A 14434-nucleotide genomic window follows, 5' to 3' on the forward strand; every position below is an offset into this window, starting at 1 on the left:
AGCCCGACGTCTTCATCTGAAAGCTGAATAGTCCGGGGCAAAGAGTGGCTGTCGGTCGATCTGAAAGTCTAGTGAACTTGTGTTTTTTAAAGAGGTCGTCTCTTCGTTATTTCATTCCGCATGAACATTTTAACACATTTCAATAAAATCAGGATACGTTCCCGATCCTCCCCATCGTCTTGCCAAATGTTAAACCCTACGAACTTTGTTAAGCATGGCAAATAGTAAGTCGCTATTCTGATCAGTCCTTTTAAATTTACGGTTATTCTCGCCAGTTTACATCTACGCCTCTGTTTCATAACAGTATCATTTCAGGTTTCGTGTTTTCTGTCTCCAAACGTCACGTTCTCATTCTTTTTGTACTTCATTCCTTTTTATTTAATTCGACCTATTCAAGTCATGGAATTCACAAAAGAAACCCGTTTATGTATTCATAAACTGTAAATTGAATATAATAAAAAATTTCCTTAGATTCGGTGTCAAATTTGTATCTACTTTTTCTGCGATGATCGACTGGTGTCGTCAACAATTATTCTGTACTTGAACTAGATGAGGAAGCGATGGAAGTGCTGGAGACGGAAGATCGAGTAATCGAGCAGCCTGACAATAGGCCTGACGACAGGCCTTTACAGAGGGATGTCCAAGGAACAGGAGAAAACACAAACCGAGAGGTATTACCTGACATCGAAGCAGCTGAACCGATAAACTTTGCAGTTGCACAACACGAAGACAATTTACCGAGGTCACAAGAATCGTATGACCAGAATCCCGAGGAAAATGAAAGCGACAACAACGAAGAACCTCCCGAGAACAGTGAGATACAGTTTGTGAAATTTACGAAATATTATCCTTAAAATATCAACGAGTTGAGCTCTAAAGTTGAGCGACTTCTCATAGTTCTTTGCATTTTACAGCAAACAAAAGAAAAGAACCAGATACAGACGGAGAGGGCGATGCAGACTCTGGTCAGTCGTGTCCCATCTGCATGGAGTTATGGAACAATTCCGGTGAACATCGTTTATGTTCTCTACGTTGCGGTCACCTATTCGGCTACAATTGTATAGTACGCTGGCTACAGACCGGATGCAACGCAGGTGCCCGTCGTTGTCCTCAATGCAACCACAAGGCCACTATCAAGGACATTCGTATTTTGTACGTCAGAAAGTTACAAGCGGTCGACACCAGCGAAACTGAAAAACTGAAGGATGAACTGAATCGGATCACCACTGAGAAGAGTCGACTCGAAATGGAAGTAGCGAGATACACGATGAGGCAGACGTTGTTCGAGCAGCAACTGGCCAGCATGAAACAGCGAATATTGGAATTAGAGAGCCAGCAGTTGCAGATGAGCAAAGAATATCAGTCGAACCCACAGCTGTCGACCTCCCAACCGCCGCTAAGAAAATTTCACTTGGAAAGATCGATCGATATTTGCAAAGACGGAGGGTGCAGAGTTTTGGCCTACAATCCGTGGTACCACCTTCTAATAATCTCCGCAAAGTCTACAAATGCCTTGTTTTCTGGATACGGTGTCAGGAAGATCGATTCCAAGGACTTTCGGTCAAGACAATTTGTTTTCCTGCACACTCAGCCGATCAGGGATGTGTCGTTCAATCCGTCCATAAACGAAATCCTCCTCAGCGTAGGATTCGACAAGTGTGCCAAGTTGATGGATATCCACAACAACTCGGTGGTCCATAATTACCAGACCGATCACCAACTGTGGAGCTGCTGCTGGGACGGATACAATCACAATATCTTTATGATCGGTGCACAAAATGGTTCGGTTATCCAGTACGACATCAGACAAACCAGTGGTCCTATAAATCACATGGACGGTCCTGGCGACAGATCACCCGTTGTTTCTCTGGCCAGAGTAGCACCGTCTTATAACGGTGGATTGTCTGCGGGCGGATTCATTGCGTGTCGTTTGAACACCTGTTTCGCTTACGAAACTAAAGATGGAGGTTACATAGGGAAGCAAATGTTCCTAGAGGGTCCTTTCGTCGCCGTCTGTTACGACTCAGACAGCAAACACGCCGTCGTTTCATCCAGACCTAACGCCAGGCATCCTCAGGCAAGGCACACAGTTTGCACGATTGACAAAGGAAACGAAGAAATCATGGTGTGCAACGTGCTCCACACCTTCCAAGGCGGCAACTCGCAGAAATTGCTGTCCAGACCGTGTCAAATTAAGACCGAAAACGACATGCTAGTCGCTGCCCATCAAGAAGCCACTAGCTCTATACCGATCTGGAGTATATCCACCGGAAGACAACTTTACAGTCTGCCAGTTTCTGATCCTGTAATAGATTTCTGTGCTTTCAATACAAAGAGCAACGACCTGTTTCTGGCCACCCTGTCCGAGAAGAAACTTAGAGCGTACAAATACGGTAACTGAGGAAAACTCGGGAGATTTTCCGGCCCGAAATTTTCAGGGAAGAGACGAAATATCGACTTATGCTGAAAAATGAAACGATTAGGAGTAACTAGGTAATTATGATAGCCACCACGTGTTTATGATTTCGATTTTATTTGGGAATTTGGTTTCGGAAATAGTTGATCATGTTGGACTAGAAATTTCAGTGTTCTCATCAGCCCTGTTAATATTCAGAAAACACTGCCAACGACAAAGTGCTGTGGAACTGATTAATCTGTAAATATTTAATAAGATAGTGTAATTTGACGGACGAAAAATTTTATCATCGAATTAACGTGTTGTATTTATAATCTTTGTCACACGAAAAATGAACTTAAAATCGAATGATTGTTATTAGATCGTCCTGTAAGTTGTATTCGAATATTTCAGACAAGTTAATGAAATTATTTTTAAGTAGAAGAAACGGGTTTTCATCAATAGTAATGTGTTCAATTTCCAACAACTTGTTACTTCAGATGTTCGCAGGAACGTTTGTAGCGATGTAATGTGATATGGATTATCTTTAGCACTTAAGTATTTTGTATCGAATAAAGATTGTCTTTTGTAATATAAACTCGACTCTGAAAATTCATATTTGAACAAGGTTAGAAAGAAATGTTCTGGGCAAAAGTGAAAAAAAATTACTTTTATTAATATTCTTGAAACGCCAATGTATAACATCACCCCCATATACATTGATCTCTTCAAATGGTAAATACACATTATCCCAAACTCCTCGTCATGCGTAACGCTAGTTTCATTACTTCGAGGTAATTCAAATTCACATGTTCTCAACCATGATCTTAGAGTAACACATTCTCTCCCGAGGATTTTCTGCATCGATCTTTGCTAGCCACATTTCAGACACCGCTCAGATGTGAGTAATTATAAATTAGGCAAGGCAATAAGCCGTTCGCACATCATCGATGCAACATTTAATTCCTGCAATATTTCACACCCGTTGACATTATGATGAAGTAAATCAATCCACTGACTCATCAGGACACGAATTTAATGAGGTTTCATTTGTAAATGTACAACGTGACTGACGGTGTGACTTACTTTTTATTAATTCTACCATTTCTTTAATGAAATGTGCTATCGAAATAGTGTAATTATATATTTCATAAAATTCATTGGCGGATGTAACACGAATGAGTAAATTTCACTCGCGAAGTACCTACGCTCCAAAAATATACAAACATAAAATACTAAGAATCAAGTTCATTCGAGTGCATAATTTTTTTACATATGTGGTACGGAAATTGAAGGAATTCGCAATTTTATTAATGTACAATTTTTCAGATGGAACCTAAGGACTTAATTATTTATCATGAGACGGCAGGACTCATTGTAATTGGAGCAGTTTTAAGGTGAGATTTTACAACACGGCATTAGATCTTTTCGAATAGATACGCACCTCCAGAAGTGAGTCTGCAAGTTCAACATGAATTTGAAAAGAATTTGTTCAACTCGCTGTCATCTGTGCGGACATTTTTATACAACAAAAAAAAAAAGTCGGGCATGGGTAGTCACTCGATGTGATTTCGATTAAAAGTAGATATCCGTAATCTACAAAAACGCCCTCTTCTCGAGATACATATCTCATCAAATTTTCTACACAATTTTATCCTATCTTTCCTTTTTTTTTTCTTGTTTTTTGATTCCTTTTTATTAATTATTGTTTCTCGTGTCTATTTTACAAATTAATTAAATGACTATTAATCAATCCCGAATGGGGATCGCTGCCAAAGTTAACTCGTGCCTGCGATATTGTCATTACGAGTGCTAAATTTTTCATTTATTGTAACCACTGTGGCGTACTTGTTCGTGTGTGATGTGAATACCGAGGTTCGGTATTTGACAAGTGGTGGCTGGTCGTATGATACATGAAGGTACACAGTCGTCACTAACTGAAGAGCTGTTCGGTGGCACGTTCTAAGTCCCAATTGTAAGAGGATAAGGCTACTCGTGCGTTGTGTTCTTCGATGCCCATATCGGTCAATCTTCTTATCTTGTCGTCCAAATCTGGCATTTTGGCCGGTCCTGGAAATACGAAAATTCTCTCCACAAACGCATATTTTTTCCAGGTCCTATCGACAAGGTGGTCCCACAGGAATGCCCGTCGACAAAATAAATAACTTGTTCACATACCACCGGCATACACTGACGTCCAATGCTTCGCGGTCTGACGAAACATCTCCGGTTGTTCCTTGTACTGTTTAGCGACCACCGCATCCTGGGGATCGTCAGGTTCGGCGGCGGAAAGTAAGGCTTGTAACGACAACAAAACCGTCCGTAGGGTCATCGCCGCAGCCCTGACACAGGAACGAACGCATTCAAAAATATGGGAACGGTGAGAGTGAGAAATTGATGCAGGTATGATTGTTGGACTCACCATTGGTCTTTTAATATGTCCAAGCATATGGCGCCTGTGACCGACGATATATTTGGATGCCATATCTTTGTTATAAAGCGTACCTTGCATGAAAAAAAAATTATGTTACGTTAGGTCATTGCCAGGCAGCTTTACAGACGGTACTTCCATGTGACTTACTTTGGGTGGATTAAATGGATAAGTTTCAGGTACTTTGATCTCTAGCACAAAGTTTCCTCCTTCGTACGGAGTATCTGGAGGTCCTGCAATTTCACCCTTCAATTCTGTGAAGCTATCATTTACTAGTTCTACTTTGATCGCACATTTTGCCACCTAGAATCAGAAAGGAAAAACGTCTCTCACTCGATAGATGAAGAAAAAAACGTCGTTTGGAACCCTACAAATTAAATTGAGGATTTAATGTTGGCATGAGTTATCTTCTCGTCCAATTCTGAATCTCTCATTCATGTCGATAGAAAGTTTTCCTACGTACACGGAATTGTGCAATCTTAGAATGTTTGTGCCACATTGGGAACATTTTTTTCAACGAGCATTATTTGTTTCTTGCTCAACAAATTTAATGCGCAGCCAACAATATGCAATCTGCCGTTAAAGGCGTTATCGACCCCCTGTAGCTTTTAATCTGGGACGTATATTATTATGGAACCAAAACAACGGGGCTTATCAGCTCGACCTTTGTGACTTTTGCGAAACGATGAAAAGTGTGGAAATAATCAAACAGAACAAACTATGCCAGAAGAACGTGCTATAGATAAAAACAGTTATTGAACATAGCATGATATTTTTAGTGTCCTGAGGAGAAGTGCAAAAGTTCCTGGAAACTTACAGACGATGATCCAAGTAAATACCAAAGCGTCCGAGACACCGGGCCAAATATCGACAACGGAAGTAGATGGTACGTAGCAACATTCTGCAGGATTTTCGAGATCGCTCTGCACTGAATGACGAGATAGCTTTGTTCGTACAGAATAAAATCTAAAAAACGCTTTAGGCCTCTAGCAAACAAATAATTTGTCGGATGATTTGAGGGAATGAATTCATTCAAGATGATCGACGGAACGCACAGCTTTTGTTCAGGAGCTCTGACGTGGAAGCAAGACAAAGACGAATATGGAATCTGAACAAAGGCGAATCGAACTAGATACGTATGGTCAGTAAGGGTCACTGTCAATTTACAGAATGTAGGCAAAAGGGAATAGTTTGTGGACTATCCGAGGTGACTCTTCAGGTTCCGGAGTAATTGAAATCTGATTTACTTCGCGTGCTCCTCTTTTGCACCAGACAGTTGATTGAATTTGGACCGATCTATTTTAGACATTGTAAAACTGACGAGCCAACTGTCAAACGAAAATTTTAAACATGACGGGTGACAACTGGCGGTAAAAAGACCTGCTCCTAGCAGCGATTTTATGTCGAGTTTTCGAGTAGGCCAAACTACATATGTTCACACCTGGCATCCGTACCGCAAAATCACTCAGGGTATCCCGGGGTTTGTGCGCCCAGTAAAATACCGGTAAATAAACGCGGTGACGGAGAAGTTACGCTCGTCGTTCACTCACCTCTTCGCTTTTTATAACCTCTTTAAACTCCCGTTTGATTCGTTGCGCCGCAATGTTCGCCATGTCTCCCTATCACTCCCGGCGATTCAATAGACTGACATAATTTACCGCCGGATTACGCGCGGCGGTTTTCTACCTCGATTTCTCAGTTATTTTATTCGAATAAAATCGTTGAAACCTGTATATTTTTTACCCAAATATAACCGCTTGCGGCCACATACAATTTGTCATTCAATCAACGCTAGCGCCACATTGATATCAGAGAAATGGGAAAATCATAAAAGTGACTGTCACTTTAGGCTGTCTCTTTAAATCACGGCTAGAGTCACGCCGCGATTAATAATTGGCGCTAATTCAAAGTCGCTTAAAATAATCGCATTTTAATCCAGCTGGAATATATTTATTCGACCATTCCGAAGAATTCTAATCACGAACGTCGGCCTCCGCTCATCCGCCGAAGGAAAACGCTCCGGGAACGAGAATCGCCCGAGACGTTAAAGACTCGTGCGAAGAAGTTGAGGTTTCGCCGGAAGATGACAGAGCTGGTGGTAGCCGCCATTTCCGGCCGGGTTCTGATTGGTCCCCCGAATTTCGTTTTCAGTGATGCCCGTCCCGCAGCCAGTGCGTGCGAAGAGTTTGTTACGCGCAAACTTGGAGAAACCTCGTGGCGGTGTATTACTACAGAGCAGGATGCCGAACATCAAGGTCTTCAGCGGTACGTCGCACCCGGACCTCGCACAGCGGATAGTGGACAGACTGGGAATTGACATCGGAAAAGTTGTCACGAAAAAGTTCAGCAACCTCGAAACATGGTAACTTTGCAAAACACATTTATTGTCATTTAATATTAATCGTCGAGCGTGATCGCTCGGGTAATGGAGCCAGTTTGAAGTGATAATCGTGCCTGTACAAAAAATGCCCGCTATGTAGGATGCCCTCGAAGTATTACGGCGTCGAATAATTATTCGGCAGATATTTCTCGCACTCTTATCCAAAGACCTACGGAACCCTTGGCGCGAATTCTATCGTCCATCCCCAGGATGACCGCCGAAGATACCTCGATCGCGTGCATCACGCCGCGCCGCATTGTTTAATTTTTTTCTCTTCACGTCGTCTTTTTTTACCCCTCTTATAATAGAACGAACGATGATTCCTTTTATCCACTGCCCGCCGTACGTGACCATTGATTATTCCCTGAGTTCTCTTAGCACTCGTCAAATTGATTCTAATACATCATTATTACAACGACCTTGTAATTTATTCTATGGCATAGTTCGGTCTTTTATCTCTATTCAGAGACACCGCGGAGTACGCTTCCATTAATTAAATTAAACGGCCAATCGGATTTTCTGGCGGCCGTATAAACTTTTCAAATTAATCTTACCCACTCTACGGAGGCGTATGTTGAGAGTCCTAATGTAATAGTATCGAACCATCGGTATTCTTAACTGTGACAACGGGCCATGTCTGCACAATGTCTCGAGAAACGTGACTGCGAGCCTCGCGGATTTGAGGAGCTTTGATCGGAGAGATCAGTCGCAATGGTCGGTCGTTGTGTTTCTTTAAATATTCGTTATGTCAAGGATGTAAATTGTTCATTCATAGCGTGGAAATTGGGGAATCTGTGCGCGGCGAAGATGTGTACATTATTCAAAGCGGGAGCGGAGAGATAAATGACAATCTCATGGAGCTGTTGATTATGATCAATGCATGCAAGATTGCCTCTGCATCACGAGTAACAGCAGTCATCCCTTGCTTCCCATATGCCAGGCAGGACAAGAAGGATAAGGTAGGAGATGTGAGCACCATTTTATCAAATCTATTAATTATACACATGTAATTTATAGACAACTATAAATTACATGACTCGCAATATATACATTCACATGTCTCTGCAGCAACTCCGCATCTTATCTTTTTTAATCATTATTGCAGTACTCTACTTTGATAAAAACTAAATTTCGGTGGCTCATAAAATGATGTCGATTTTGGATCACGATAATTACTTCAGGTATGTGCGATTTGCTGCAGTAACGTATTCCTCTATTTACAGAGTTTTCTTCCCCTTTTCTACATTCTTTCCCCGTTTCTTTTTTCTTTTATTATTTCTTATTTTGTTGAAACAAAGATGGGGTGACCGACGACAGTAGTATCGTGTGTACAGTGTCAGATATTCATGATTTAATTCAAATTTGCACCATCTTCTCATGTGAGAAGGTGAAAAATAACCTGTCACCGCTGGAATGGAATTCAATTTCTGTTATCTTATGTGATGTTATGTTATGTTTCCTACGACATCTTTTTAATATCCTTGTCATTAACTATTCAAACCAAATGCAAATGTCCTTTGATGTTGCTAATTTCAGCCATTTATTTTATTATCATAATTTATTCACAATCTTATACGTGTTACGGTAATAAATCAATCCGTTCATTAGAAAAACATGGGTTTAATCTTTCGAGAACATGTCGTGTGGCAATGACAATGTCTCAATCAAATTTTCAGCTCACATTTCGTAACCAAATAGCTTACACCGGCAAGAAAAAATCAGCTGATTAAACCGACGTGTTAAGCTTCACTTCTTAATCTTGTATTTCTATTCTCTCACTCTGACATCTTCAGTATATCAGAGGCCAAAGTCTAACCAGAGTTGAACCCGATAAAGTTTTACTCAGTTTTCACACTACTTTCACAATCGAGTCTATCGGACCTAACCGCGTTGTGATTTGTTGAAATTTAAATCGTGGGATGGACTTGAAGCTTGATTTATTATCTTAGGTACTCGATCTGAACTTGACCCATGTTTGGAATTGACACTTTTTCTCTCCTGATCAGAAAAATAATAATTCCTGGACCCCCTGCTGGTACGACTGGCTGTAATGTACATATTAATTTTTAATCTGGCTAAGGTTCCATTCCAGTATTCTTTATTCTTTGATTTGATCTATATTAACATTGACTGGTCCAACTTGGATGTTATATTCAAATGGCTTGCGAGTGAAAGCAATGAATACACATTATAATCCAGTTCACTGAATAATTATGTTGATTAACATTTGGTACAAAAAAGGTTCCACCGTTATTTACTTTGTACCCACGATAGTCAAGTGTGATTTTCTGTTAATAATTTCAATGACTACTTGGAATGAAAATTGGTCCGAGATTTAATCGATATGAGTATTCTAAATTGTGACCTGTACATGGAATAGGTTGAATAATTTAATGCAGATTATTGTTAAAGCACATCAATAACCAAAAATCATCAATTCTTGAAAAAGAACGAACTTTCTAGATGAGATGTAAATTGTTTTGTGTGGTGTCTCCGCAGGGTGGTGATGGTGGGGAGAAGTCAGACTCCACTAAGACTCGCTTCATCATGAAGTCGAACGAGTGGAAGTTCAGGGTAACTTACAGCAGTGTCTTTACTGCCAATTTCATTTTTTTTGTAGCTTTGCGAGTGTTTATGGGGGAATGAACTGTGCTCATTTGGGGACACGAATGTTGGCTCGTATATTGAGTAGCTTCGGCTCCGTTACATTAAAATTTACTGTATTTTCTAGCTTTGTGTTCGGGGGAACTCAGCCGATACGGACCTCTTACCTTTAGAGTCTTAAATGTTGTTTGCATCGATCAGAGGACTCATGTAATTAACACGTATGAATCAGAACAATAATCACTCCGTCATTGGTCCAAATATTGCACTCAATTACACAAATATGGGGTCGCGGTTTAACACTGACTCAAGTATATTTACATTGATGGTTCAAACTGAGCGGTCTGCGATCATAAAACGTTCATTCATTCTGCCCTGGCGAGTAGATGATTCTTTTTCTTCGACGACGCTTCGATTCAAATACATACATATTTTCAACGCATTGCCTTGATCTAAGTTAAGCAGACGAAGCTTGCAGGTGGTTGAAATTGGGCTGCTTTAAAGCAAATGACGTTCTTCAAATAGTGCTCTGCCGATAAATATGTTTTCCGTTCAAAAACCTGAGCTCAGGATCATCAGAAATACTAAGATCTAGTCATCGTTGCAGACACTGTAGGAAGAACGCATGGCAAACGCACACTCATCGACAATAATTGCGATTATCTTAGATACCATTATTCATTACCACTGCGCCAGTGAGGAGAAAATATCAGTGAGCAACGGTACTGGACGATCACTGAATACCTAGAACGTATTTTGCAGGCTGTTGTTAGAAGCTAGTTTCTTACGCATTCTGCTTGTTAAGCATATTTCATATTTTATCTCGGCGTATGGAAATCTGAAACACAGACCTGTGATCAGCGATATACTTTTAACCTGTATCATTTACTTGAGCTTACTCTCATAACTGTAGATGACTTTGGAGCAGTAGATGCTGAATATTACTATGGCAGGATATTTGAATTTATTCTTGAAAATCTCCAGATACGTCACATTAATTGTGTTGATAGAAACTTCAGCAGTAATATCGTTGAATAACAACTTCTGGGTTATCAGGATTGAACTTGATGTCGTATAGTAGATGTCGCAAGACTGTGACGCAGGGCAATACACCGATCCCAAGGGGGTCGATTCAATGAATCTGTAATGTCTAATCGCAATTGAATGACGCTGATCAAACTCATCAAGATTGACTTCTGTATTTTGTAAAAATCACTGCGGTTTTTAATTGTTTATTAATTTTTTTCTCTCTTTTTTTTCTCTTTCTTTTAGTTATAAGAAACCAAGTAGGCGTGTAATAAAAAACTGAATAAATAGTTGGGTATTTTCAGGATTTTGTGCCCGACCTGACGACAGTGAGTATGAAGACGAACGATATTGTAGAGTGGAGCGTTTTGTTATTATAACTTGATGACTATTCAATTTTGAATTTGATTCTTTAATTCTACCCAGCAGCCATTTTTGTAGGACTAACAAAACCTTAATTGTTGTTACACAGCGCAATGACATCCTAATGAATGAATGAAATGTTCGGGATGAGCATTTTGACAACTGAATGAGAGGGCAAAATATTAATATAATAGCATTATGTGTACGTTATCGGTTATTGTCATTTTTGGGGCATTTGTACATTCAATGGTTTTGGGTACTAATCAGAATATTGCTCGTTTTCAAGGACACCCTCCTTCCTTCTGATTTCCCATTTTTACTCCACAATGCTAATTAATTTCAGAGACAATTTTTTAACTTTGTTGTCAGCCATGTATCGTCGTCACCTATAATTGTTGTCAGTTTTAACTTGATAATCACTAATGTAAATTCACCTTTTCTGTCAACTAAATCCAATCAGGGTCTAACCACGATACTCTAAGGCTTTTGTGAAGTTCCAGCTTCGTTCAAATTATGTGATGTGAATTGTTCTTTGTTACGGTTAGTTTTTTATTTTTTCCCTCAACAATGCATTTCATGATATTAACTACTTTGAACAATTTACGAACATTTCTTTTTGCTCCTCTACACAACTTCTGTCAAACTGTAAATTTGATCACTGTCATTGTTACTGTGCAACCATCGATAAGTCCTTTATCTTTTTGGTTACCGTAATACCAATGTGACGGTGTGTTGACTATGCAAAAAGATACAAATGATTTCGAGTCAGTGTCATATTACAAAATGTTTTGTGAAGTGCATTACGTTGAGTTTTGTAGTCAATAACTTACAGGTTGTGCTTTACTGACAGATCCTGTTGAGCCTAACCGGGGTGCATTTGCAACATCTTTTTCCTCTAAGCTACTTCTTTATTTTATTTTTTGACACGTATATACGTTTTATTTTTCTTTGGCATTTTGCCCTTATATTTATATTTTGTCCCCTTATAAAAGTATTGTTATAGAAAACAGAAATTAATAAACAAAATTCTCGGTGTAAGGATAACCAACGATTCACTAAATGAACATCTAATACAAGAGCAACGATCAATCGAATTCATCATTGTTGTAAAAAGATGAGAAAGTTTTTAATAACTCGGTGATAGTTGGTCAAGGTACGAAAGAATACTTGGACGTGTAACCGAAATTAATTTAACATTCAACATTTTTGAAAATTTTATACTTTACTATTGTCGATTTGCCGTTTAGAATTCATTTGATATCCTGCTATAATATTTAGGAAACTCTTAGCCAAAGGATCATAGCAATTTTTGTTTAAAGTTGCAGGGAATTCTCAGTTGCAAATGGACTTAACAGGCTCGTTTGTTTTACAACCATTGACCTATTGTATTTTTATTGTAGAGTCGAGCTCCTATCTCCGCAAAATTAGTCGCAAACATGCTCTCGGTGGCAGGAGCGGACCACATCATCACCATGGATCTGCACGCCAGTCAGATCCAAGGGTTCTTTGACATTCCCGTCGACAATCTATACGCAGAGCCAGCGGTGCTCAAATGGATCAAAGAAAACATAGTAGAGTGGAGAAACAGCATCATCGTATCACCAGACGCTGGTGGTGCAAAAAGGTAATTTGAAACGTTCAACTTGGATGATAATTCTTTGCAACCCACACGTCGCTTATGGTCAATCACACTACTTCTTTGATCACCAGGGTAACCTCCATCGCGGATCGACTCAACGTTGAGTTCGCACTTATCCACAAAGAGAGGAAGAAAGCTAACGAAGTCGCCAGCATGGTCCTCGTCGGAGACGTTAAAGACAGAGTAGCAATCTTAGTTGACGATATGGCGGATACTTGCGGAACCATCTGCCACGCAGCAGAAAAATTGCTCGAAGCTGGAGCCACAAAAGTCTACGCTATTTTGACACACGGTATCTTCAGCGGGCCAGCCATCTCTAGGATAAACAATGCATGCTTTGAAGCTGTTGTAGTCACAAACACGATTCCTCAAGACGGTCACATGAAAGACTGTCCCAAAATTCAGGTAACGCCTATTCATCCGCTGCACAATTTTGCCTAACCTTAAATTTCGGACTCGAATCATTGACTTATTTCTTTTCAGTGTATCGACGTTTCCATGATGTTTGCGGAGGCTGTGAGGAGAACCCACAACGGCGAGTCGGTCTCGTATCTGTTTTCCAATGTACCGTACTAAGCATGTAAATCTTTAGTATATCTATCCAGTCTTAAATATCATCCCCCGTTAGTTGATTATTGTTAACATGTGCCGAGCAAGTCTGTCATAGCCTGATAACAACGGTTGAAATCCTAGAAACTTGAACGTGTCCGTGCATTGGAATCTCTAGTTTTTACCGTCGACCGTTACGTTTGGGAGAGCCGAAAACCAGATCGTAATTTCACCGAAATTCAATTCTTTCCGTTTTTTCAACCCCGATTCCGATGGCGAGTGAACGCAGACGATGGTTACGCATAGGTGTACGGATTCTGTTGAGTCTAGTTGTTAGTGTTGTCGAATTCCTATTTCCCTACGACAGTTGTAGAAACGTTTACTTACTTTAACGATAAATAACAAAATCCTCTGCAATGGTATAATCACGTTTGCCATAACATGAAAGATTTTTAGATTTAAAATTGTGTGTCAAATTACAAGTATATTTCGACACAGTCTTATACCGTTCCTACGTAGGATCGTAAAAATGAAAAATTTTCAGCGACGATGCGGACGACCTTTTTGCCTGAATGTGTCTCGTTCTTCAAAATGACTTGTACAGCTATTGTCTCAATAATTATTTCATCCACTTTTACACGATACAATGTACCGGTTCAAGGATCCTCATTTCCAACATCAAGTTGTCTACAATATGTTTTTTCTTTTCGTTCTTCCTCCCCATGAACATGGTACATAAAACCTCATTCTATGTACCGAACGATATAACTGTTTGAAACTAGGGCCGTGTAATATTTGATGTACATATTTATTCAATTTATAGTGACCCAGTTTTTCTATTGCACATATTTAGTGAAAAAATCAAATCGACTAATTTTTTATGCGTCACAAATCTATAAGTATATAATTTTTTAATTTTCCTAACGCAAAACCCTGTCTATCTTGGAAAAGGGTATTAATGTACCAGAGACATTCTTCATTACGATTGGGTCGATCTGAAAGGGCACAATAAGTTACAGTTAGGTGAAAATAAATAACATCTCAGGC

The 14434-nt window shown here is 39.7% G+C and overlaps 3 protein-coding genes across 10 annotated transcripts; 2 read left to right on the forward strand and 1 right to left on the reverse strand.

Annotated features, from left to right (window-relative positions):
* Positions 1-15: 15 nt before the first annotated feature.
* On the forward strand, positions 16-2993 carry LOC105686468 (E3 ubiquitin-protein ligase RFWD3-like). Of its 3 annotated transcripts, none has more exons than XM_012401331.3 (3): positions 16-224; positions 472-813; positions 915-2993. In XM_012401331.3, the coding sequence occupies exons 2-3, from the start codon at positions 561-563 to the stop codon at positions 2399-2401; spliced, it is 1740 nt and encodes a 579-aa protein (XP_012256754.2). In that variant the 5' UTR covers positions 16-224; positions 472-560; the 3' UTR covers positions 2402-2993. The 3 variants fall into 3 exon arrangements, with proteins under 3 accessions (XP_012256754.2, XP_012256753.2, XP_048515260.1); XM_012401330.3 differs by having other exon boundaries at positions 550-813; XM_048659303.1 differs by lacking the exon at positions 16-224 and having other exon boundaries at positions 617-823.
* A 57-nt stretch (positions 2994-3050) lies between these two features.
* Positions 3051-6638, reverse strand: LOC105686470 (ubiquitin-conjugating enzyme E2-22 kDa). 2 transcript variants are annotated; one of them, XM_012401336.3, is made up of 5 exons: positions 6377-6638; positions 4977-5129; positions 4818-4900; positions 4574-4737; positions 3051-4465 (listed from the first exon to the last, which is right to left on the reverse strand). In XM_012401336.3, exons 1-5 carry the CDS (start codon positions 6437-6439, stop codon positions 4329-4331), a joined length of 600 nt encoding a protein of 199 aa, XP_012256759.1. In that variant the 5' UTR covers positions 6440-6638; the 3' UTR covers positions 3051-4328. The 2 variants fall into 2 exon arrangements, with proteins under 2 accessions (XP_012256759.1, XP_012256763.1); XM_012401340.3 differs by lacking the exon at positions 6377-6638 and adding an exon at positions 5644-5951.
* Positions 6639-6977: 339 nt separating this feature from the next.
* On the forward strand, positions 6978-14412 carry LOC105686469 (ribose-phosphate pyrophosphokinase 1). Of its 5 annotated transcripts, none has more exons than XM_012401333.2 (6): positions 6978-7188; positions 7982-8174; positions 9706-9780; positions 12600-12823; positions 12910-13243; positions 13322-14412. In XM_012401333.2, the coding sequence occupies exons 1-6, from the start codon at positions 6980-6982 to the stop codon at positions 13412-13414; spliced, it is 1128 nt and encodes a 375-aa protein (XP_012256756.1). In that variant the 5' UTR covers positions 6978-6979; the 3' UTR covers positions 13415-14412. The 5 variants fall into 5 exon arrangements, with proteins under 5 accessions (XP_012256756.1, XP_012256755.1, XP_048515271.1 ...); XM_012401332.2 differs by having other exon boundaries at positions 7982-8165; XM_048659314.1 differs by lacking the exon at positions 9706-9780 and adding an exon at positions 11142-11165 and having other exon boundaries at positions 7982-8165.
* Positions 14413-14434: the final 22 nt, after the last annotated feature.

This window comes from Athalia rosae, chromosome 8, assembly GCF_917208135.1.
Source record: "Athalia rosae chromosome 8, iyAthRosa1.1, whole genome shotgun sequence".
In the NCBI taxonomy this organism is placed as follows: domain Eukaryota; kingdom Metazoa; phylum Arthropoda; class Insecta; order Hymenoptera; family Athaliidae; genus Athalia; species Athalia rosae.

Excerpts from the sequence above, each read along its gene's own strand:
- LOC105686469 (XM_012401333.2), top strand. The coding sequence starts at position 6,980 with ATGCCCGTCCCGCAGCCAGTGCGTGCGAAGAGTTTGTTACGCGCAAAC. Across the intron at positions 7,189-7,981 it reads TTCAGCAACCTCGAAACATG|CGTGGAAATTGGGGAATCTG; the intron begins GTAACTTTGCAA and ends GTTCATTCATAG. Across the intron at positions 13,244-13,321 it reads AAGACTGTCCCAAAATTCAG|TGTATCGACGTTTCCATGAT; the intron begins GTAACGCCTATT and ends ATTTCTTTTCAG.
- LOC105686470 (XM_012401336.3), bottom strand. The coding sequence starts at position 6,439 with ATGGCGAACATTGCGGCGCAACGAATCAAACGGGAGTTTAAAGAGGTT. Across the intron at positions 5,130-6,376 it reads AGGTTATAAAAAGCGAAGAG|GTGGCAAAATGTGCGATCAA; the intron begins GTGAGTGAACGA and ends TTCTGATTCTAG. Across the intron at positions 4,738-4,817 it reads GACATATTAAAAGACCAATG|GGCTGCGGCGATGACCCTAC; the intron begins GTGAGTCCAACA and ends TTCCTGTGTCAG.
- LOC105686468 (XM_012401330.3), top strand. Across the intron at positions 814-914 it reads CGAAGAACCTCCCGAGAACA|CAAACAAAAGAAAAGAACCA; the intron begins GTGAGATACAGT and ends TGCATTTTACAG.